Source organism: Sinohyriopsis cumingii, chromosome 16 (assembly GCF_028554795.1).
Source record: "Sinohyriopsis cumingii isolate HCF-2022 chromosome 16, ASM2855479v2, whole genome shotgun sequence".
NCBI classification, from domain to species: Eukaryota; Metazoa; Mollusca; class Bivalvia; order Unionida; family Unionidae; genus Sinohyriopsis; species Sinohyriopsis cumingii.
The window spans coordinates 80,733,347-80,760,583 of record NC_142976.1 but is presented as its reverse complement, the minus strand read 5'-3'; the positions used below and the strand labels follow the sequence as shown (position 1 = coordinate 80,760,583).

The following is a 27,237-nucleotide window of genomic DNA, read 5'->3' as shown; positions in this document are numbered from 1 at the left end:
TTACCCAACATGTAAGCTATCCATTACATGGCCGAGGACTGAAATTTATGTGCAGAAATAATTTTTCTTTCAAGCACATTGAATTATTTTTTTGACCTTTTCATCTTCAATTCAACAGATTTTTACCTTGACACAGTGCAAGTCATTCACAAAGTTTTGTCCAGGTCTGTGAAGTAGAACAAATGTTATTGAACGGACATGATTTTACTGTAACCTTTGACCCTTTGACCCGAAGATTAATAGGCTTCACCCTTAACACAAGTGCATGCAGCAATCTGCAAAGTTTGGTCATTATAGATAGGGAGAACTCTGGCTGTTTTGCAGAATGAAATTGGTAACAGACAGACAGACGGATGAAGCAAATCATAATATGCTCCTTCTAATGCCAGGCATATCAAAATATATTAAAATACAGAGGCAGTTCTAGAACATTTCTGTTGAGCTTACCAAGGTCATTAGCCATATTATCTATTATCTGTAAGGATGATGGAATTTCAGCTGGACTGGCCACCTTAACTGTTATTTCTCCCACTTGGAATCCAAAGTCAGCCAGTTCTAAACTAATGGTACAGTTGAACAGCCTGTAGTGTTTTTGAATGGTGATAAAGTTGGAAAATTCTGTGAGCCCAAGGTCATGAACAAGAGCTGAAATTGGTTCCTTGAAATCTCTTTCACTACAACTGTAGTGTTTTGTCAAGAATTCTACAATCTCCTTTTCATTTAAGGCTCCTTCACATGGCACTTTGGCTTCTTCTGTCTTGAGCTGCCATTCTCCATTTCGCTGCCTTAACCATGACCCATGCAAAGTAAGAGAGTAATGCATATCATCATAGTAAACGTCTTTATATGACTTCTCCTCCACCAGAGAACCACCAAGCCTGACAACCTTAGTCTCACAATCCATTGGTGCTTTGAACTTTCGTTCGATCTGTATGGGCTTCATCTCTGCTTGATTTCTGTCAGTCTCACATTTTACGGTCTCTTCATTCTTTTCATTATCCTGTTTTATCTGCCCATCTTGGTGAAGAACTTGCTTCTGTTCTGAGTGTGTGTGACTAGAAACATCTGATGATGCTAGCAGTTGATTATGTAACTGAACGCTTTGATTTTGCTCAAATACTACAAACCTAGGATCCTGCGAGGCTGTGATATTATGTTCAATGGAAATTTGTTGATCCATAATGGACCTAGAATCCTCAGCTGAGGACTCTAATACTGAGATCTGATTACCTTCTGCATTCATTGCTTCACTTCCCAGAACTTTATGTTCTGCTGTTAGCGTATCATTTTTGAGATCAGTAACTATCTCTGACACTAGTCTTGCCTCAACAGTTATCATCTCATGGACTATTTCTTCTTTGACAAGCTCCGTACTCAATAATAACTGCTGAGCTTCCACAATGTGGAAATTATCAGCTTGTGATTCATAAGTGTCAGGACTTTTCTGATTATCAACCAGTGTGATGTCTGCTTGCAATAATATTTCAGTTTTGGCATCTGATGATACAGCACATTCTTGTTCATCTCGGCTCTGCTCTGACTCCCCAACTTTCTTGATTCCTTGACTCTCTCTCTCTGAGGCAGTGATAGATGGTTTCTCTTGTGCTACAATCTCATTCTGATCTGGAACTGAGACCTCTGAATTTATGTCTATGTCATGATTTATTTGTTTCTTATGCCCCTCTGTGGCGATATGGCTTATGTTGAAAATCCCAAGATCTGCCTCTTTTTCAATGATCATAGCCCAAGAATCCTCAGCTGAGGATGATGATGCCGACTTCTGACTACCTTCCTCAATTCCCAGAACTTCATTTTCTCCTACTGGTATATCGCTGTCTTGATCATATTCCATCTCTGACGCTGGACCTGCTCCAACAGCAACAATCTCACAAGCCTTTTCTTCTCTGACAAGCACTGAACTTAACAACTGTTGCATTTCTTCAATCTGAAAACTACTACCCTGGGATTCACAAGTGGCAGGTCTTTGCTGACTATCAATCAGCATCATGTTTTCTTGCAAGGATAATCCAGCTGTTACATCTGATAATTCAGTAATTTCTTGTTCCTCACAACTTTGCTTTTTATGTTCAGATTCTTCTCCTTTCATGATTTCTTGACTTTCTCTATCTGGAACAGTAACAGATTGTTTCTCTTGTACTTCAATTTCAGCCTGGTTATCTGATAATTCAGTAATTTCTTGTTCCTCACAACTTTGCTTTTTATGTTCAGATTCTTCTCCCTTCATGATTTCTTGACTTTCTCTATCTGGAACAGTAACAGATTGTTTCTCTTGTACTTCAATTTCAGCCTGGTTATCTGATAATTCAGTAATTTCTTGTTCCTCACAACTTTGATTTTCATGTTCAAATTCTTCTCCTTTTATGATTCCTTGACTTTCTCTATCTGGAACAGTAACAGATGATTTCTCTTGTACTTCATTTTCAGCCTGGTCTGGAATTGAGACCTCTGAGGTTAAGCTGGCCACATCATCTGTATATTTTCTATGCCTCTCTGTTGTGATATGACTTTTGCGCAAAGTCTTCAGATTGACCTCATCTGCTTCTTTCTGACTAACAACATTTTTCTTCTTGATCACCATACCATGACTACTATCCTCAACATATTCCCACACCTCTTCAATTTCTGTGACATGAACTGTTTCTTTCTCCACTTCTTCTGTGATAGTTTCTGTAATAACCACTACCTCACCCGTTTTCTCATCCTCCTTAGACTGTTGTTTGACTTCAACAATATGACCTTGGGAAAGGTCTCCTTCACCATTTTCTTTGTCAGCATGTCCATTCCAAGACTCATTTCCAACCTCTGCAACTGTACAAGGTGACTCTGAAGGTTTTTCTGAACTTCCTTCAACAACAGTTGCTTCTCTTGGTTGTGGCATTGTTATAACCTCCAGATTATTATTTAAATCATCTGGATCGCGATTTCTGTTGATGTTTTCCAAGGCAGGAGCATTTTCTAAGTTACATTGTGATGACACTGTTATGTCCAAATCATCAGCTAACTCCAGCTTAGCTAATGGTGCCGTTCTGCCTGAAAAGTCAAACATATTATTATTAGCTTGCTGGTTTTCCTCTGTGTCTACTAATTCTTGATCACCAACAAACCTAAAAAGATCCTCCACCAACTTAACAGGAGAGACTATTTTATCGATTTCATCAAATAAATTTTTTTTTTCAATTTTGTCAACAGATCTCTCTAAGCTAGTGCTGATGTCACTCAAAACAACCTGATCTGTCAGGATCTGATCTTTAGATTCATCACATTCATTGTGACTGGATACAATAAAGTTTGAGTTTGTGTCAAATGTTGCATTGGATGCCACAGTCTCCTGCAAAGACGTACTTTTTTCAACATCTGCTGATAATGCCTGGCTTGAAGAAGACTCACTCCTTAAGGAAATCCTAGAAGCGCTAATGCATTCTCTGTCTGGGCTGGTTATCTTGTATTCCTTGTGATCTACAAATGTGAGGTTTTCTGGAATATCAATCTTCAGATCAGGATCAACTGAAGATTCTGTTGCCATCATGACTGATTTGAAACTTGGTGCACAGCCTGAAATTATAAAGAACCTACAGTAAGTATCCATTATCCAAGAATCTGCAAAAAGAAACCAATGTTCTTCAAAACACCCTGTCTTGCCTGTGAATTGTTCTGTGACGGATGGTATAAGAATGTAAAAAATCTTTAGCAAAATTTAAATGGTACTGACCCCACAGTAAAAGAATGTAATGCAATTATCTGTTGATCTGCTAACTTCATGCAAGCATGAGAATTTCATTGCCTTTTACCAAGAAGGCCCCAAACAATAAAGACTTAAAATCAAGAAACCATGGATGTGAAATTTAAGTCTGAATTAAAACCAATCACAACGTGCTGATAGCGGGAGACTTAAGACATGTACTAGTGAAACTATAATCTGGGTCTTTAAGCATAGTGTTAACTCATCTCTATCAATCAAAAGGGTCATGCATGAAATATGGTAAACACATGAAAAATTAAATAAAAATCCACTGACTGAATGGAATTCTACACAAATTCAAAGGAAGTGTAACTGATTTTGTTTTAAAAAAAAAACAAAAAATCCCACCCGAATAAAAGCAAATGTATCAATTAATGAAGAGATCAGTATGAGAGACACAGACTTAATAATGTTTCTTTTTTTAAAAGCACTAGTAATGGAAAGAACTCCAAGGATATTAAGATATATTTCTGGCAACAATGTAGTACAGTAATTTTTTACTTGTTCATTGCCATGGTACCAATTAAGCTTACTTAAAAGTTTCTCCTCCCTCTTTAGGCTTTGTCCATGTTTTAGTTGTTGTTGTTGTTGTGGGGTTTAACGCCATTTTTCAGCACGATAGGCTATACATGGCGGCCAGTATTAATGGTGGAGGAAGAACCCGGAAAACCCCGGAAAGAACCACCGACCCACGAGAAGCTACTGGCAGGCTTTCTCACATGCCCACATTGGCTGAATCTTAGACTCGAACCGCCGCAGACAGAGGTGAGATGGCAGTGATCCGTAACGAAGAGCGCTTTAGACCACTCGGCCACTCGGGGCCCCCCATGTTTTAGTGATTTCCTGCTGTGCAAGCCGTCAACAGAGTTTGGTAACAGCAGATGATGGAGAATGCAGATTACTGTGTAGAAGAATTTTTTTGTCTCAGTGACATTAACCTCTGACCTGAGCCAAAATCGATGGTTTTCCTTAGCCAAGTGGAGAGCATCCACAAAGTTTGGTAACTATATGGCAGAAAATTTGAGATACTTTGCAGAAACAATTTTTCTCTGTTCAGAGTGACCTTCACCTTTGATATTTTTTTACTCTGAAATATAAAGATTCTTCCTTACCTCAAGTGCAAGCTATCCACAAAGTTTGGAAGAGGGGCACAGCACATGATAGAAACTATATCCACAGGTTTGGCAAATTATCACCATTACTGTGGAAAGGGAGAAAAACCTGTAAGTTTTCACCCTTGGCGTCTCTGGTAACTTTAGCAGAAGCATGACTGCTGAGGGAGAAGTCAGAATTTGGGTTGGTTTTGGAATGGTCCTACATGGCTTTAACAGCTTTGCTGATGGCCCTGCAGGTGGTCAGGGTGACCTCACTTTCAGTCCAATTTATATGGGCCAGGAGTGGATGCAAGGGATTGGTGTTATTGGACTCTCAGGTCCTAAGAAGCCAAATAAGGAAGAAGGGTCTCTGCCTCCAATGGAGCAAACTGCAGAAGGTTCTTACTTTGATCCAGTAAGACCATGGAAGTGTCCAAGCAACAATCCTGTGGGGGTGGAGAAGATCTGTTAATAATGACATGAACATGGACAAGGCATGTCAAGAGGTCCTGGCTGCTGAACTAGTTCAGCTGGTGACAGAGTGTCCTCCTTCAGTAGGCCAAAGAAGGTGGCTTAAGAAAGACTGGCATGTGAGGCAATTGTGACTGGAGACCTACCCTTTTTAACTCTAATGCCTCCAGTGTCTTGACTGGAAGTTATTGCGTAGATCCTATAAGAAATATCCTTCCAAAGTAGCAGGTTTAACGTGTCAAGCCGGTATGAGAACCATACAGCTAGAAGCAGACACCAGAAGTCTCAGTGTTGGTTGTGGTGGTGGGAAACCACCCCAACTCTGCCTAGTGGCCCTCATAAAACCTTTGCAAAAACTCCTTGTCCATGGCTGAGTGGGGGAAGCAAGACTATATCTATATGGAAGACAGCCCACTAACTGGAAAGAATTTTCGTGTGCTTTGAGCCATAACTTTTGGGACACAAATCTGAGATTTGAAGACAGTAAATTTCATCCAATTTAAATTCAGTAAAGACAGTAAATTCTATGCAGATGAACCAGTCATGAAAACCATGATTAAAATGAACACAGAGCAGACATAATGTATGTAATACATATTCAATATTGCCTATTTTATTGCAAAAGCATGAAAGCCAAAAACAAGTCATCTCTTCTAGTATGTGCCAATTTGATGATGCCTCAGTCAAGCTAGGAAATAGGTCCAGTGCTATATACCTGCACCAAGATAAGATCAGTTACTCCTTCTACAGCAGGATTGCACTGTGTTACTCATAGACTACTGTTAGCTATTCTTGAAGCAAACAAGTCAGTTTCATAGATGGGTGACCATGAAGATGCAATAAAAGGGACTGAGGCTTTTACCATTTCTCTCAAAAGTAGAGTAGGGTGTCAAGTGAAATTGTGCAGGTACTTGAGTGGGAACTTGCACTGAAATCTGTTGAAAAAATTTGCAACTTGTAAATGTTCATCTTCAGCATAACTTTATTACTGGGAACAGAGCAGACAAAGCTGATCATGCAAGAGGCTACCACAAAATTCTGACAAGTTTCTTTCATGGATGCCATTAGTAGACATGCACTCAAGGCAATTTCAGTTGGAGGATCAACTTCTCATCAAGTTGCCAAACTGAATTAAGTTTGTCTTGTTTGAATGGCGGCACTGAAACCCAGCCAGGTAAATACATGGAATTATTCCTTGAGTACTATGACCCTGCAAACAAGAAATTCAATGATGTAAGTATCAAGAAGTGGATTGTAGGGATTGTTTGCTGATGACTGACGGTTCCATCAATAATGGGGGGGGGGGGCAGTCTCAAACTGGTTGATGCCAGATACAATAATGATACTGAGATTAACAATTTTACTTTGAAAACTAAGAGTTTGCAGGAATTAAAGATAAGATCAATTCTTAATTTTAACTGCTGAGTGTTGAAACCATCTCTCATTTTCTTCAATGATAAAAAAAAAATTCAAACTGGCTGCTGTAGATATCACCATTTTCATTTACGACAAAGTAGACATCATTCGAAGTTTTGTTTTGTTTTTTTTTTAAATGTCATAATGATCGTCCATTCTGGGGGGAGTAGTGAGAACATGATTATAAGATAGTCAGTGTTGAAAGCATATTGGATGCCAATCTGATTAAAATCAAATCTCCACTGTTCTACATGAAGATCTGATAGCAACTGCTTCGGGGTCATGTTCTGGTGATCATTATTATAAATATCATCAGAGATCGTATTATATCTTCATGTTTGGAAGACGCAGCAGTATGGCTGAAGAGCATCAATGTGTTCCAATGATAAGATTCACTTTCAGATATCTAAAAGATGCATTTCCACTGGCAAATTCAAAGGTCAACAGAATATGCTAAGTGGTCATGCTCAGATCTTCATATAGGACACAGGAGATGTGGTTTTGAATAGATTGATTGGATGTACACTTGGCACCATTTTTTCATTTAGGACCAACTAAGCATCATACAAAGTCTATTGGTGAAAACCCCATGCCGATATAATCACCTTTTTGGAAGGAGTAGAGATAAGATTTTCAAGATGGCTGCTGTGGTGATCATATTGGATATCAGGTTGGCACCTATTTAAGACCATTAGAGCCTCATGCTGATACAACCATCCATTCAGGAGGAGCAGCGATAATAGAATTTTCAAGATGGCCACTGTTGTTGTTTTACGGTTTAACGCCATTTTTCAGCACAAGATAGGCTATACATGGCGGCCAGTATTAATGGTGCAGGAAAACCCCGGAAAGAACCACCGACCCACGAGAAGCTACCAGCAAGCAATCTCATATTGGCTGAGCCCAAGACTCGAACCTACGCAGACAGAGGTGAGATGGCAGTGATCCGTGATGGAGAGTGCTTTAGACCACTCTGCCACCCCAAGATGGCCACTGTGTGGCAGTCATGTTGGTATCATTTTCTTCTAAAATCAACTGTTCATAAAATCTTTTAGTTTTACCCTATGCTGATATGAGCATCCATGTAGGATAAATATGGCCACAATGCCATCCATTTTGAAAATTTGATGTTGTAAGATTTTCAAAATGGATAACAAAATGTGGTGGCCATACTGAATGTCACACTAGCACAATATTCATTTAGGACCACTTAAGTCTTTTACTGAACACTTAGTCTTTTACTGAAAACCAGATGCTGACATGACCATACATTCAGAAGGAGTAGCAAAAGCAGTTTTCAAGACGGCTGCTGTTATTGCTATACTGGATCTCACATCAAAGCTATACTGGATCTCACATTGGCTTCATTTTCATTTATGACCAACAAGACATCAAGACCTCATATTATATAATGATCTATTCTGGAGGAGTAGCAATAACAAGATTTTCAAGATGGTCATTGTTGTGGCCATAGTGGACACCAGATTGGTACCGCTTTCATTTAAGATCAACTAGACAGCATATAAATCTTTTAGTGAAAACCCCATCTTGATATGAGGAGTGGCAATCATATTTTCAAAATGACTGCCATCGTGGCCATATTTAATGTCTGAGAAGTACCAATTCTTTTTTCAAACACTCAATTAGACAATAAGATGAATGAGTGTAAAATTTCACATCATTCCTTCAGGTAGTTCATGACGCATAGAGATATCATGTGCTAACAGACAGACAGACAGATGGAAAATGGATGATGCCATAAGCTCTTCTGGTCTATGAAAAACTACAAACTGAAGGCATAATGAAAATAATTTCACCAAGCACAGGTAACTATGTGTGTGCAAGGTTGTTGTTGTTGTTGTTGTTGGGTTTAACGCCATTTTTCAGCACACGATAGACCAGGGGTGGGCAAACTACGGCCCGTGGGCTGCATGCGGCCCACCAAGGGTTTTCATGCGGCCTAGGAACAAGTCATCATGGAAAGAACCACCGACCCACGAGAAGCTACCGGCAAGCTTTCTCACATACCCACACTGGCTGAATCTGAGACTTGAACCGGCACAGACAGGTGAGATCCGTAATGGAGAGCGCTTTAGACCACTCGGGGCCCCCTGTGTGTGCAATGTGACATACATCATGGGGAAAGATTGTACCGGTATGTATCCTCAAGACTGGATTAATATCATCAACCTAATAATGACATACTCAATAATAATTCCAGTTCAGTTGTGGATGCAAATAATATGCTCTCCATTTCCCAACATTTCTCAACCTTAACAACTATTTTGTTACAGTAGCAGTAGAATCCTGGCAGTACAGTATTGAGCAAAGTTTAGGTCCATGCATCCTCAAATGATACTAAATAAAGATAGAGCCAAATTAATCTGATTAAAATTTGATCTTCACTTTCTGATATAAAGACAACAGCTACAACTTATGGGTCATATTCTTGTGACCTAAGTTATTACCATAAGTGCTAATTTTACCAGCCAATCAGATGAAGTCTTGCATCTTAACATTAGGTAGAATGATCAGCATGGCTAAATAGGGCTTGTGCTTTGAGGAGTGTGATTGCTGTCTCTCCAATCTTTTGTTCAAAAGAGAGATTTCCAGAATTTTTCTGAGCGAACTTTTCCAATTTTTTGTCTCAGATTTCATGGTAATCGCCTTTCACAAAAAACAATGTTTAAAGGTTCAGCCATTTTGATATACGTCATGTGCCGTAAATGATTATGTCAACATATTTGAGGAGAGTTAATAACTTTCCTCACAAATAACAGGAGAGCCGTTTACAGCTCTCCTGCGTTTTACAAAACATAAAACCCTGGCTGAAGGGCACCAATGTGTGATGAATTACTCGATTCACTTTTAGATTTCTGAAAGCTGCATTTCCATTGGTTAATTTGAAGGTCACCAGAACATGACCCATAAGTGGTCACTTTCAGTTCTTCACATAGGACATGGGAGATCAGTTTTCAATCAGATTTGAGCCAAAAAAGAATATTTAAAAAATAAATAATCTGCACTCTTTTAAAAAGTCTATGATATTCTTAGCTGGAACATCATCACATGGCTATAAGATTGCTGCTTATTAGTTGCTCTTTTGCAGGAGTACACACTGAGCCTCTTCTAAACCTTCAAGCCCATGAGGTTTAGGATGTGGGGTGGGGTGGATGCAGTAAACCACTTGTGCACTACAATTATTCAGTAGTTTCCATCATTTGTCTTCCTCTGCTGTTTCATATATTTTCCTGGCTTTGTTGTTGTTGTTGTCGGGTTTAACACCATTTTTTCAGCACACGATAGGCTATATATGGCGGCCAGTATTAATGGTGGAGGAAGAACCCGGGAAAGCCCTGGAAAGAACCACCGACCCACGAGAAACTACTGGCAAGCTTTCTCACATATCCACATTGGCTGAATCTTAGACTCGAACCGCCGCAGACAGAGGTGAGATGGTAGTGATCCGTAATGAAGAGCGCTTTAGACCACTCAGCCACTCGGGGCCCCTCCTGGCTTTGTATTTAGCAATGCACAACATGTAATTTTCTGTAAGGTCCCATTATCTTGTACCCATAAGGAGTGTGATACTGTGTGACATTATGTCATTTTGATGTCACACTATCTTTTTCTGATAAGGGTCATCGAAAAGTCTCAAAAGAACAAGGATAATGTAAACATTATAAACTTGCCATGTGGGGAAATAGTATTATTACACTTTTTTAAATGTAAAACCCACTTTCATTGGCTGGATATATGACCTTCTGAATTGGACATCAATAGGTGTCTTTTCAGTCTTAAATGCATGCCCTCTATAAAATTTGGTCAAGGTAATGACACAGAACTAAAGTCATTTAGTGAAAAATATTTTGAATTCAGTCACAACGACCGTGTCCATGATCAACTGAGTGGTAATATTCTTCTCTCAAATGCAAGCTATTCACAAAGTTTGGTCATGGTTTGTGGTATAGGACTGTGGAAACACCCTTCTCCAAGTCCTTCTGATTATGACCTCTGGCCTGTCAACCCCCAAATCAATATATATTGTATCTCAAACACAAGCAATTTACATAATTTAATTAATCCATGTACATGTATTTTAGTTATGTGAAAATTATTTTTAATTCTTTCAAATTTTGAAATTAACCTTTGACCTTTTAATTCCAAAATCAATAGGTGTCATCCCTATCTCCTGTGAAAGCCATCCAAAAAGATTGGTCAAATTAGTTATACAGAACTCAAGATATGAAGAAACAACTGTTCTTTAAGACTCTGTTACTCTGATCTTTGACCTTTGCCCTCCCCTCCCCCCCCCATGAATAGTAGTCTTTCTGATCTCAGATGCAAGCCATTTACAACGTTTTGTCAAGTTAACTGGTATACAAATCAAGTTATGCTGAGGCAACAGGTTGTTTTCCTCCAGTTCATGTGACCCTCACTTTTGACCTGCTGAGCCCAAAACCTACACACTTCTTCTTTGGCCCAAATGTCAGCTATTTACAATGTTTGGTAATGGTAGATAAAGAACTTTAGTTATTGTGCTGAAACCAAGTACTAAGTGACAATACATGCTTTGCCGTGTCAGACATATATGATGATGTAATATGGGGTGATGTGGGGTTATTTGATAAAACGAAAAGAAATATTTACAGGTCTAAAAATGTGAAATTAAAAAAATATTTATTGTAACAAGCATTGACTTGGTGTTTAAGTAGTAAAATGTTTCCTCCAAGCTGCTTTTTCTAGTAGAGGTTCTTCTCTGAAGCATAACAGATAATTGTAGTGTAGCAAAATGTGGCCAGTGAAATAAAAGCTTCATTTTTTTAAAAAACCTGTTATTAGTAAAAACCTGTTATTAGTTTCCATTTGATATGCAAGGGTGGTGATCTGACTGTGATTAATTGGATCTGAAATGCTATCAGATGTTAATTACAGGGTGAATCTTTTTCTTCTAAGACCAATGGAATCTCTTCAGCACAAAACACTTCTTGAATGAGCCATCTTATCTGTACACAAAAATTAAGACTTCAGTAATTGGGAAGAACAGCATGTCTCACTCCTTAATCTCATTTGAAAGTCAAATCTCTCAGATTCCTTTCAATTTTAAGCAGGACAAATTTTCTTTCCAATTCTTTTCACATCCTATCAAGCTATTCAGTAATCAATAGGACCTTGTGACGCTGGAATGGAAAATTAAATCCCTTACTTTCCCTAAAACTCCAATTTAGCCTTTATTCAATTAATTACCAGCTGTAGCTGTTGACAAATGATTTTTCTATTAGCCTTTTATGTTAATATATAAGAAATTCGTACCAGAATAATTAATATCTTCCGGAATCAGGACATTATTGAGTGAAATAAAACCAAAGCCTTCTCACGAAGATAAAATTTTTGTCCCTCTTTTCAAATGCTCCTAGATACGTGGGGGTACTAATGTACATTAATTAAAGTCTGAACAAACAAACTCTATCACAACATCCCCTACCTTCTCTGAATGTCATAAAAGCATAAAACCTAGATTAAATGAGGATTAGATATTGGCTTGAGTGCTGGAAACTCTCTCAAACCCTTCAATCAACAAGGTCAGGATTTTTAATTTTGTATTACTGTTGTTAAGAGGATTTTGATTCAAAGAGAAAGAAAGAAGTTCTTCTGTACTAATTTTTTTCCTAAGTAATGTAAATTACCTAGTACATGTAATACAGTGTCTATAATATGAGATATATTATTCAAACTGCATTTTGAGACCTCTATGTAATTACAGATTTGTATCTGAGATAAATTTCTAAATTTGGAATAAATATAAAACAAACAAAAGTGGAGCCATTAGTTATGGGTGCAACGTAAAGGGCCCAACTCATGACAGTTTTGTTCCTGGGGCCATGAATAGAGAAACTTGTGTTATGGATCCATTAAGCTTGGCATTCAGGGGTTACAACTCTTTTAACACATTAACCCCTGGAGGTTTTTGTCATTTTCGCCTGAAAATCGAATAGGAAACACATTTTGAAAGCAATTTCTGAATAGATCCGAAAATACAAAATCCCAGGTGATCTTTCACTAACATACTGCCTAGTTGTGTTAGAAACATCGTTTTTCATTGGCTATTTGGTTCGCGCATGAGCAGAAGGGTAAAAGTTGGAGTTTTTTTTGTTGCTAAACAGAGCCATTATTTTTGTATCAAGACCACTCTTTATTCCAAATGCCCATCTTATCCTACTTTTTGTAAAGGTTCATCTGTCTGCAGTTCATACCGGTTTGCCTTAGATCTGAGATCCAAAAGTCTAAAACAGACACAAAATAGGATTTTGACCACAGGCAAATTTTGGGTAGAAAAAAATCGGGTCCACAAAATGAGATTTTTTAAAATCTTATTTTGTAGTTTAACTAGATATTCCAGATTATTTGGTATTACTGTAGAGCTAAATCTGTCTACCTTTCTATAATACCACCCACTTTAGTGTATCATGCATGACCATGATGCTACAGAGCTCGGCAGTAGGCTACTACTTCCTGCCACGTTAACTCATCGCTAGGGGTTAATGGGTTTAAACGACACTCTAAAATGCTTAAGTAGTTCCTTCAGGGGCTAATCAATATAACATCCCATGTAAAGATGATATGTTGAGCAACTAGGACCATAACTCTTTTTTAAAAAAAATGGAGTATACAAGAATTAATAAGACACATTTAGGTTTAACAAACAATATTCACAACAAACTGCATCAGAATGTTGAATGGTTGATTCTTAGACATATAAATATAAAGATAACAAACCAATTCACAAGGAACATAACTCTCCAAAATGGGGGTAAATGAGACAAAACATTGTTACAGCTCTGTGGTTTTAAACTAAGCAGAGAAAAGAGTGAAAACCAAACAAGTTTTATAAACAATCAACAATGAATTTATATCCCTACAGTACAAAATGAAAACTTAAAAAGAATTTAGTATTGTGAATGAAGTCCCAAATGGTCCTAAATGTTCTATTGCAAGTCCGAATGTACGAGGTTCCACTTGAATTCCAGTGGTATTCCAAATAAATTCCAATAATGAATGTGCTGATGCACCTGCAGTCTAGAATATGCCATTTGCCTGGATTGTGGCTATGTTCTGTCTCTTGATGTATTACATCCAAAATGTCCTTGCCTGAATTCACTCTCATTCCAAATTAAAGTTTTAGTCCTAGAATATTATTCAGCATTATCTGAATCCAGTGAACAATAATATGAATAAATAAATCAACCCAAATTAAAAACTGAATACAACAATAAGACTGTTTCAGATGTTACTGCAAGAATGAGTAATTTTTCAAGTCAACAACATCATATAAAAAGCTAAGAAACACAGAGCCAGGATTTCTGTCACTTTCCTATCCAAAACATTCAAAGTTGTCGACAAGTTTTGGAATTTCCAAGTGAAAAACTAATATCCTGTGCATTCATATAGAAGTAAACATGTTTGCTTTGAATATTTAATGCAGAGAGAAATAATAGCTATGTATTATGTTATTTGCAAAATAAATGTCACTGAATAATGCTAGTATACATTTCTTTTTGCAACCTTGTGTTAAACATGGTATCTAGGAGAATAAGAAAATATGGCTCTTGAATTAGATTGAATAAATTGTGAAGAATACACTGATTTATAAGATGAAAGCAAGACTGTGAAAAAACTGTGGTACAGAAAATTGTATTGCAGTATGTATTGCCAGAACAGCAAACTCGATTATACCAGTCTATTGTTGCACCACTAATATACGCAACATATGATCATGGAGAAAAGCCATCAAACGATACAAATTAAATATACACAACATCTATGTCTAAGAATCAATATTCTTACCAAACTGCATCAGAATATTCTGAATGTTTCTTGAGTTACGCTGACTGCAACCAACATTCCAAATTTGATGTGAAGACAAATAATAGCTGGACAAAGAGGATAACTGCAAAAATTTATAGCATTGATTACTTAGTTTAGTTTACTTCCTGTGCACATTTACTGAACATTTAAACACACAATCATATGGCTGCCATTGATGCAGGAACTACCATTTCAATTCAGTTACATACTGTAAAACAATTCTTGAAAGACCACTGCTATGAGACCATCTTTTGGGAGACCATGATCTCCATACAAAGATTAGTTGATTATACATTAAACCTGTCTTGAGAGACCACCCATCTTGAGAGACCAGGGTTCTCCATGCACAGATTTATTGATTACATAGTTTTATGACCTATTATGAGAGACCATCTGTCTTGAGAGGCTATTACTTTTTGGCATAAGGGGTGGGCTTTCAAGACCAGTTCTACTGTGTTTCCCTTGTGGCTGAGTGGTCTAAAGTGATCGCCTTTACTCATTATGCCATCTCACCTATGTTAACGTGGGTTCAAATCTTGGATTCAGCCAGTGTTAGTATTAAGTGAGAAAGCTTGCATAGGTGGTTCTTGCTGGGAGTTTCCTGTATTTTTTCTGCACCAGTTATACTGGCTGCCATGTATGGCCTATCGTGTGCTGAAAAATGATATTAAACCAACAACAACAACAACAATTACATGTTTCCACAACGATGTATCTTTAGCAAGATATAGAATGCACATTACAATAGTAAGTGGTCAGCTATCTACCTAATGAATAAACAGACATGGAATAGTTTGAGTTTCATTTTGAGTAAACTAAACCCTTTCAGTTATTCACTTACTGTAAACTGTGTATACACATTTAGAAGTAACGGTAATGTTGCAACCTCAACTCCAAAATGGAAATGCAACTAAACCATAAAAGGCACAGCAATGAGACAATGTTTATATTAAAGTGCACCAGAATATCAAGATATTATGTGAAAAAGTCTTATTTTTTTGTTCCTCAGCTGCAGATGGTGGAGAAAAGGAGTTATTGCGCAGAAATGTGTGTGTGTGTGTGTGTGTGTGTGTGATGTGGAATTTTTAACATAGCTTTAAGAAATTTTCAGTCACATTGCTACAATGTCTGCAGTGTGGCAGTTTATAGTAATGTCTAGCACTGGGGCATCACACCACATATATGTAGCGCCATGTCCCACCCAGTCACATTATTCTGACATCAGACCGACCAGTCCTAACACTTTTGTGCAGAAACAAAATAGGGAATTGATGGATGGACATCATCACCATAACCCGATTGACTTCACCTAATGCAGGGTATAACAACACCACTGTGAGCAGCACATTATAGGTCTACATCATATTAAATAGTCCTCTATTACAAGTAGGGAATAGTTAACTCACAAGGTTACTAACAAATCTTAACGACTTGGACCTTTGACCTTGGTATGTGGTCTTCAAACTTACTGTGCTGATATGATCAGCAGCCCCCCCACCCCACTGTCAGTTTCCTACTGCACTGTTTTTAATGAAATTGTGCAAACCATTTTTCTTCTTTCAGTCATAGTGATCATGACCTTTGGCAATAAACCTGAAAAGATTATTCCATAGCTCAGGTGCAAAAACCAACTTTATATTTGTTGTCATGATATGAAGTGTCAAACTAATGTTATTACAGCTCTATCTTGTTATAACATGGTAGTCTGGGTCCATCAACGCTGACAGCATTACATACCGAACTGTGTTATAGTGAGTACAGTGATATATACCAAACTGCAATATTACTGAAGATGTACATAGCAGAAAATATCAATTTTTATTTTAAAAATCTGTGTTTTGACAAGAACATTCAGAAATATGATTTTGGGCATTTGGTCAATAGTAGTAGTCTGTTATATCCAGAATTACATTATATCAAGGTGCATTATAATGGGAGAGCTATATGGAAACCATTTTGACCTTGGACCTTTTAATGACTCTGACCTTGGACCTTTCAGAGTTGCTACTTAACCCAAGTGCACACAATCCACAAAGTTTGGCAGCAGACAAATGGACAGAAAACATAACATAATACACTCTACCTTATAATTCACATACAAAAAACCAATGACTAGTAGTACATCAAGTACCCATAGTAGATAGAACTGGTGGGGCATCATGTTTCAATGATGCAGTTTGGTGAAATCCTGAAGTGTTTTATGGTAAACAAATTGTGAAACTGCAAAGTACAACAACTGAATTATAATAAACGGTGGATAAAGTGTTCTGGGAAAGCCAAACTGTCTTCCTCACGTCTTAAGCCACAGTGTTATCTTTACAATTAGAAATAAACAGCTTCAAAGTTTCATCTTCATGAACTGATTTCAATATCTTGACAGCCAGATAATTAATACATGCATAATAACTGTGTATCAAAGTGCTTGTTTTTTAAATATATAATTCATCAATTAGTTTTCTGAACTTCCTTCTTAAGAATTATTTAGGACACAAAGCATTATCACCTTGATAAGGGCTGTGTGAACAATGATGAACCCCCTTTCCCACAATTCATGCAATTATTAATGGCATGCACTTGTTAATTGTCAACAATACAAACTGGAAGTAACTACTTGACAAAGGACGTGCATTTTAATACTGATTATCTACATGTACCACAATCTTGATCAAAGTGCACTGATTATCTACATGTACCACAATCTTGATCAATGTGCACCGATGCAAGAGGCACTCAGGGATAGTTTAATTTGACCATAATTCTTAAATAACATGCTTAAGATAGTAAGAAATTTTAGATTACAAACATGGTCAGAAGTCACACCACTAGTTGATTAATAATTAGGTACTTAATACAAACTACACATTACCATATTAAAAAGGACAAATATCATATAATGGTTACCTCGTTTATGCAATCACCTTTCATATCCAGCAAAATGCCATTTTTTGTTTTAAATTAAATACCTATTTAAACAGTTCACCACTTCCTCTTCACGACCCAAAACATTCCATTCCAATCCATACCAAAGACTTATAAAAATGGTACCAACAGCTGCCTTGCTAGGAGCTCAGCATCAAGAAGTTTGTGTTAGGACTGGTTGTCCTGATGTCAGGATAATGTGACTGGGTGGGACATCATGCTACATGTCTGTGGCATGATGCCCCAGTGCTAGACATCATTATAAATTGCCCCACTGTAGACATTGTAGCTATATGACTGAAAAATTGTTAAAGCTATGTTAAAAATCTAAATCACACACACACACACACACACACAAACACACGTGTACGCACACACACCATTCCAGTCGGGGATCTATAATAGGCACATCATACGAGGTAACTAATGGCAGCAGGAGCCAGCGGTTCAGTGGATTCGTGACTGAAAAGGTGCGGATTTAAATCCTACAACAGACTCTGTCCTGGTTGTTGTGTGAGGTGAGCCCTTGGGCAAGGCATCTTACTCAAATAGCCTCGGCACTAAATAGCCTACTTGTGTTGCTGTGCCATAAAAAACAAACCCATATTCTTACATGCAAAAGAAGTTATTTAATCAGTAAACAAAACAAAAAATTTTGACAGGAGTGAAGAAAGATTTTTTAGTTTCTTTTAGTTGGTTTTAATGGCTCTCTTAACATGTTACACAGGAAATGGAAGCCAAGTGCCCAGCTTGGGTGGGTAGCAAAACATGCAACCCTTGGATCATGAGTGACACCTCAGCAACTCAACAACTGCAGAAGAAAACACAAACTAGAATTATCAGATCTAGAAACTATGACGTCACACTTTTCCACGTAATTAAATAGAAGTCACTGGTAAAGAAAAAAACATGCTGACAGAGCCATATATTTGAAAAGAAAAAACATTTTCAAAATATCGTTTTCCATGTAGTAGTTGGAATAATGATTTTGATGGTAGATGTTCTTGTAGCTGTAACAGATATCAGATCAGAATTTTCATATTAAGAAAACTGGACACCACAAGATGTCTTCAGGTGAAAACCTCAAATCAATATGATTTTGTGATAACAAGATTTCCAAGATGGCTTCCATGGTGGCCATACTGCACATCAGATGAATACATAGGACCAGGTAGACATCATAAGAAAAAACCTTTAGTGAAAACCCGATGCTGACATTATTATCCATACAGGAGGATTAGCAATAAAAAGATTTTCAAGATTTATGCCTTGGTCACCACATTGGATGTCAAATTGGCACCATTTTCATTCAGGATGAACTAGAAATAATGTCTTTTATTGAAAATTCCATGTTGATGCAACAATTTGTTCTGGAGGAGTCATGATAAGATTTTCAAGATGGCCACTGTGGTGGCCATATTGGACATCAGACTGGCACCAGGTTCAAGGAATCAGAAAGTTCCTTTCTTCTGTCCTTTAATTTTTTTGAACTGCTGAGCATGAGTCATTTCTGATATTTCTGATAAACAACAACATACCAAATTGTTCCAGCCAGCATGTTCACAAGATACCTGTAAGTGCAGTACAAAATCCTTTGTCATGGCCTTTGACCTTTAGCCTGATAGAGGTGAATCACTGAAGTTAAATGTCTCCAACAAGATATAACTACATGCTAAGTTTGGCAAAATCAATATATATAAAAATTACTGAAAAAATCTAAGTCATTGATCTGTCATCATTCAAAAGTACATGTAGATTCAAATTTATTCACATTGTGGTTCTTGTTTGTGTTAATGAAGACCTTTACCATAAAACTGATATCAGAGTGGAGATGATCAAACATTGAACAAACTCTGTTCAAAAGATTAGTTAAGTACATGAATGTGAGCAATGACCTTCTACATGGCCCCAAGGTTAATTAGGCCTGGTGTTTAATCACCTTCACAAAAATATCGGTATCTTGATGGTAGGATCTGCACCATTTTCATTCTTGGAACCTCAATTGTGGACTGCAATTTTCATGTCGAATCAACACCACACTGCATGAAGAGTTTTAGTGAAAACCCAAATGTCAATCTTACCATTTATGCAAGACTATTTGCTATAACAAGAATTTCGAGATATCCGTTACTGTGCCATGTTGGAGCTCAGGTGAGCACCATTTTCATTAAAAACCAGTTACATACTGTTATAGTATTTCTGTGAAAACCCCATGCTGATATGACCATCTATTTAGAGGAACCAGCCATATAAAGATGTTCTGGGTCGTGGCAGACAATTTGGAGGTTGGATCCAGTTTAATAATGGAAGAACAATATCCTGAGAGAAAAAATGCATTTGTTCACATAAAAAATTTCTAGAACTGCCATCTGTTCAGGCTCACATCAGCATTATTTTCTTTTTAGATGACCAGTTGAGAAGTAGCAATAACACAAATTTCAAGATGACTACCCAAGTGACCATATTTAAGATCTGACTCGTACCATTTTCATTCACATGAAGTTTCTCTTATTTTACTGAAAACCCCATGATGCTACAACTGTCCATTATGGAAAACTCTGAAAACAATGTTTTCAAGATAGTCATCGTGTGGCCACATTTGAGGTCTAATTGTTATCATTTCATTTAGGAACAACACGAGTCAATAAGGAATCCTTTAGTAAAAATCTCATGTCACCACAGCTATCACTTTAGTAGCAGTAATAAGATTTTTAAGATGGCCACCATAGCAGCCATTCTAGAAGTCAGATCAACACTATTTTCATTTAGAACCAACCAGATGTTATAAGAAGTCTTTCTGTGAAAACCCATACTGATATCCATTCACAAGAAGTATGTAGCAGTAACAAGATTTTCAAACTGACCACCATAGTGACCATGTTGATTGTCAGATGGAACCATTTTGTTTTAAGGAAAAGCCAGAGATCAAAATATGTCTTTCAATAAAAACTCCATGCTGATATGACCATCAGTTTGGAGTGAAAGAGATTTTCAAAATGGCTGCCATGGCATCTGGTGGACATCTGAGGGGCTGTGACAAATTGCACTTTGGGATGAATGAACCTTACTAATACATGTAGTTTATGAATAATTTTAAACTTGTGCAAACAGATGGACAATCGATGACAGAAGATGTCATTACAAAAGATCTGTAAAAAATTAAATAATAATAAGAAAAACATAATATATTTTGAGGCACCTCCAACAGTAAAATTTCCATGAACTGGACATTACTGGGAACAAACTATTCTGCCCCTGTGGCCATTATAACAGCATGGGTCTATCTGGGCAAAAATAAATATGTGGCTTGAACTGAGATGAAAAGGTATACTAGTTAACACTCTATGGAATCAGAAAGTCTTGTATACTAATTATTATTTATCAGAGTAACTCTTATTGTGTCCTTCACGATAGTATCTATTAGAGAAATTAACAAAATTCTAGTGATTCAGTCTGGTTGGCCCTATGTCAAATATCCTCAAATGGTTATGCATCCTCATGTCAAACAGCAAAACAGATTACAGAATTTTTATTTCACATGCCTTTTGAAAATGACAATTTTAAAAAGCATGCAATGGAAATTTCAGACTATGTTTTTGGAAAGGCAAGACATTTACTGGATAAAACGAGTAAATTGCAGGTCTCCACATTTTACCCAGACTGGTATGTCAGTAGATGGTATAAAAATGCTATAGAACCAACTGTAATTGATACCCAGTCTGTATCTAGAACATGTCACAAATGGAAATTTATCTTAATGGATGATCCTGCATGATTCAATATCGGCTAACTAGCCTTGATAATAGAATTTACATAATGCCCGTCATGGGGTTGTCATTTGAAGAGCCCATCTTTATAAAGTTTTGCTCAAGCCATTCTATTCTAATGCTGGACTAATTAATAAAACCTAATTTCTATATTCGCCACTTCAGCTTAGTGTGTTTAAGGATTACAAGTACTGGTTTTTAGACATGACGGCTCATTGCGCAATACCTGCACATTACATGCAATGTGCCTTTGTTATGGACCAAACGCCAATATAAATTCCATCACTTTGATGCAATATGCATCTAGGGCCGTTAGTGAGACTGGGAAGATTTGATTACTCTAATGAATTTCATGGTACAAACTTTGACAGGGCAGTTCATAACTGAACCTGTGATGAATAATTCTCCAGACCTTAGTTGTGCTGAAGATAATGGTGCTTATAATTAATCAAATTCCCTGCACTCATCTTTAGAAATTGCATGGTCAATAAAGCAGTCCAACTGTGGTGCAAGTTTGTAAAGTTCAAGCACAAAACATTAACAACTAACTCTTGCTTACATAATCATCAATAAATTCACTATAAGGAGATCGAAAGATTTATTGTGAATCAATCTTCATTATGAAGTCCATTTACAAGATGCATGTAACACATCTCCATGTTAAAGTGGTCAAATAAATGATTGAATGTCTTCAAAATCCAACCTAATTATGTTTCTTCTAATTATGCATAGCTCCTTGTGACAAAATCTCCACATTAGATTTGGTTTATTGATTGAATGGCCTGTATCAGACTGATTGACTAGATCATCATTAGACAGTATCAATGTCGTTTCAGTATCATACTATGCACAGAACCCATCCAAAAACAAAAGCTGTTAAATTTGTCTCTGATTACAAGCAGTGCAATACAAATATGTGAAATAAAAGCTAATGCTGCATGAGCTACAAGTGTGATAATTTTAAAAACGTTTGATTTGAGATAATTGCAAAAACTTGCCAATGATAAATGCCATTTCATGCTGACTGGTGTTGATTCAAAATGTTATGTGTTTTGTATGATCTAACATTATGACCCTGAAAAACGTAATGCAGCATAAAAAATATGAGTGTGTGTGTGTGTGATTTGGATTTTTAACATAGCTTTTAAAAAAATTAAGTTTTTATCGCTAAGATCTCTGCAGCGTGGCAGTTTATAGTGATCCCTAGCGCTGGGGCATCATGTCACAGACATGTAACATGATGTCCCACCCAGTCACATTATCCTGACACCAGGCCGACCAGTCCTAACACTAACCTGTTAATGCTGAGTGCCAAGCAAGGCAGCTGTTAGTACCATTTTTGTAAATCTTTGGTATGACTCTGCTAGGGTTAGAACCCACAACCTCCTGCACCCGAGGCAGACGCTCTAACCACTAGGCCACCAGAGCAGTGTTAAAAAATTTAAAAAAAAAAAAAATAAATAAAAAAGATCCAAAACAAGCTCTTGGAAGTGTTCATGCTGTAAAGCCAGTCTTTCCGTATGTATAGACTTTCTGTATTAATAGTTCATAAAAATGTGCCAAATTTGTCTTTATGTCTGTCTTTCTGTGCGTCCCACTTACCAAACAAGAGGTTGCGAGTTTAAAACATGCAGTGGCATCCTAATTTTAAAAAAATACTTTTTTGTATTTTTAGGTTCAAACTTTCTTTTAAACACGCTCATCCCATTTATTTTAAAAACTTTGTTTTTATTTCTGTCCTAGGATGGGCAATGAACCTTTTATGCAAAGACTTTTTTTAGTACTGGACTTTTTGCACAATATGTGCTGTAACCCTATCAAGTCAGAATTTGTGTGTGTAACTTAAAAAATTTGTCAGCCATATCACTATGATGTCTGCAGTGTGGCAGTATTTAGTGATGTCTACAGCACAGGGGCATCATGCTATAGACATGTAGCATCATGTCCGACCCAGTCAAATTATCCTGACAGCAGGCCAACCAGTCTTAATACTAATCTCTTAATGCTAAGCACCAAGCAAGGCAGCAGCACCATTTTTGCAAGTCTTTGTTATGACTTGGCCATGGTTTGAACCCATGATCTCCTGCATCCGAGGCAAATGCTCTCTAACCACTTAGGCCACTGAAACGGTCTCAGAATATGGGTGTACAATTTCCGAGTACCCAAAAAATGAATTGGAATAAATTTTTTGATATTTGACTTGAATATCAAATAAATATTATCCTTTAAGGTCATCCAGATCATGAATACTAAACTGAAAATAATAATAATAATAATAATAATATTAATATTAATAACGAGGACTTTGTATAGCGCCTAATCTTTAGAAGCTCTAAGCGCTTTACAACATTAGACAACACCTATAACATAATAAAAAAAACATAACTGAGTGGAACAGAACTTTAAACAGTTTTGAAGAAGAAGAAAAAATGTTTTTTTCTGATCCCAACCCCATACTTCTCTCTCCACGCTGGCTATTGGTCATAGATATCCAAATCTACCTTGTTTAAAAATTGAGACAAAATTTGAAAGGCTGATTCATGAATAATCATAGAAATGCAGTTTCCTAATGGAGTATTATCACATAGAAAGACTGTAATTTTATGTCCTTAATTCAACCTGTATTCAACACACCAATACCAGGGAAGGTCTCTTGATTTCATCAAACAGTTGTCTGGACTACTGTTAATTAAACAGCCAACTCCACAGCACCAGCTTAACCCTGGAACCAGTCTTCTTAATACTTTGGGCCTGTCATTTGCCTGCTAATTAGAGACCTTTTCATACCACTGGAATTTTTGATAAGTTTTAATTGACTCTCAGAAAAGAAGTCCATCCACCACAAAGTGAATCTGGGATTGTCTTCTTTAAAATCAAGAATTAAATACCACCTGCGGCAGTTTATGGGAACATAACTTTAGAAACCAGCATAATAATTGTGTTATTAGTTCCATTAGTAATTTCCTCTGTCTATATATGGTAATTATATCTAGCCAATTAAATCCACAGGTACAGTTTTACATGAAAACAAAACCATTAAACTGACAGTTGCCATGACAGAAATACCAATGAACTTCATCACCCATGGAATTTTGAGAATCAGAAGTTTCATAGGAGTGATTATTAGTGACAAACAAGAGTAAAATTACCCATCATTACTGCACAGATTGGAAGATGAAATTTTTGGTAAAAAAGTAATTAAACCTTATCAAACAATAAGGTATATAATTATTCCACTAGAAACACTAACAACACGAAATGCAGCTAACAAGCAGCTTTAATGATTAGGGAATAAGAAACCTAAAAGCCACCAAACATACTTGAATGCAAGACAACGAAAACTTTATAGACTCCTTTCCTCCGTAATGAACTGATGGATCAATGTATTAGCCATTTTTTCTTTTTATGTAAACAAGCAATTGCAGGATGTATATGTAAACCTTAATCTACAGAATGTATTCTATTGAAAAGCAAAATTCTAATTTTAGAAGTCTAACTGATAGCTAAATATGGTAAATCGTCTCTCTCATTAAGACATGCAGATGGTTTCAAATGAAAATATTGATGTTTATGTTGCATCTTTACATAATTATATATCATTAGCTATACAAGAAATAAATGCTATACATCATAATCAGATTCTGTGCAATGACAAAGTACAAAGAACTATAAATGATATATTTCTTTACATATCAAAGTGGATATTTAATATTGTTACCATATACACTTGCTCATAAATTCAGTCCAACTGCAAAATGCACAAACCAGATCTGCCATCAAATAACTGGCAGATCAGGGTCTATGCAGCTTGTCAAGAGTAATGCATAGAAAAAACATAGACCGTGATCTGCTGATACATGCAGTTGCAGATCAGCATCTAAGTTGTTTGCAGCTGGTATCAACTTATATGTGAGAACATATGGTATTTACCACTAGCATCAAGACCAGTCTTGTTCATAGTTTGCTCCTTGGCAATACCATTGGACCATGTTGTTGCTGTTGTTCTAGGGTTTAACGCCATTTTTCAGCACAAGATAGGCTACACATGGCGGCCAGTATAACTGGTGGAGGAAGAACCCTGGAAAACCCTGGGAAGAACCACCGACCCACGAGAAGCTACTAGCAGGCTTTCCCACGTACCTATGCTAGCTGAGCCTTGGACTCAAACCCATGCAGACAGAGGTGAGATGGCAGTGATCTGGAACGGTGAGCGCTTTAGACCACTCGGACACTCGGGGCCCCTCCACTGGACCATGTAATATATGGTACATTTTTACATGTCATGAAACATGGGTTCTGCAAAGAGATTCGATTTCGCTGTGAACTACGAAGTGTTGCATGAGGTGTTTTACATCATAGCATTGTAGAGTCATTAAAATATGTCACTACATTCTTCACAACTAGCTGTTTGTTATTAATTTATCGATCAGTTTTGGCCCATTAAAAGTGGGCATATACCATCTCATCACTGCCTTTGTGGCCTATACCATCTCATCTCATTGCTACCCTATGTTGCATATACCATCTCATCGCTGCCCTATGTGGCATCAGATATGTACTTTCTATATAAGAGTGGCACAATACTGTGTGGAACCACAAAGGTATGTACTTTCTATACATGAATGGCACCACAAAGGTATGTACTTTCTAATACATGAATGGCACCATCAAGGTATGTAGTTTCTATACACGAATGCACCACAAAGGTATGTACTTTCTAATACATGAATGGCACCACAGAGGTATGTACTTCCTATACTTTAATGGCACCACAAAGGTATGTACTTTCTATACATGAATGGCACCACAAAGGTATGTACTTTCTACACATGAATTGCACCACAAAGTTATCTACTTTCTACACATGAATTGCACCACAAAGTTATCTACTTTCTACACATGAATGGCATCACAATGGCTATTTACATTCTATACATGAATGGCACCACAAAGGTATGTACTTTCTACACATGAATTGCACCACAAAGTTATCTACTTTCTACACATGAATGGCATCACAATGGCTATTTACATTCTATACATGAATGGCACCACAAAGGTATGTACTTTCTACACATGAATTGCACCACAAAGTTATCTACTTTCTACACATGAATGGCATCACAATGGCTATTTACATTCTATACATGAATGGCACCACAAAGGTATGTACTTTCTACACATGAATTGCAACACAAAGTTATCTACTTTCTACACATGAATGGCACCACAATGGCTATTTACATTCTATACATGAATGGCACAACAAAGATATGTACTTTATATACACAAGTGGCACATCATGTAGTACCAAAACAGTATTTACTTCCCATACATAACTGGCATAATATCAGTTCATCTCTGTGATCAGTTGTATATATATGGCAACAGTCAGATATGCACCTTCTGAACATGAGCTGCACAATAACACCTCATCCCCAAGATTTGTAAGGTATGTGTCCTAAGTCATGTATGCACATCCTATATGAAGCAGCACAATACCACCTCATCTTTGCAATCTGTTCCATACGATGATGCATCATTCTAGTTTGTATGTCCTGTACACAAGTATCACCTGATGACCAGGAAGATTCAGGAATATAAAACCATAGACGGACAGTTCAGGACCTTTTCGACTGTCCCGTCCAGCAAAAGGGTGTGGAGCTCTTCCACTGATTTCACCAAACTGGACTAGTGAAAGAACATGGGGTTTCCTTGCTATATGAGGTTGTTCCCAGAACTTAAGCAGTTAGCCTTGCTCACAAAGTACCCAATCATCCTCTTTGATGTTTGACCAAGCCCCCATAAAGAGGTTTAGACAAGCACAATATATGGACATTTTGGAGAGTAACGCATGGCAGGAGGGGATGAGTCTATATGGTTATCCTCCCAACCCCACACCAGTCCCCTTCCTTGGGAAAGGAAAATCAGGTTGGAGAACTTC

The 27,237-nt window shown here is 37.2% G+C and overlaps 1 protein-coding gene across 1 annotated transcript in view; it reads right to left on the bottom strand.

The window, feature by feature from the left end:
• Positions 1-27,237, bottom strand: part of LOC149780881 (uncharacterized) — a 126,090-nt gene that overhangs the window by 39,691 nt on the left and 59,162 nt on the right. The window contains exon 4 of the mRNA XM_089937983.1: positions 448-3,573. Within this exon, the coding sequence (XP_089794109.1) occupies positions 448-3,547 (3,100 nt within the window). The 5' untranslated portion in view covers positions 3,548-3,573. The remainder of the gene's footprint in view (positions 1-447; positions 3,574-27,237) is intronic.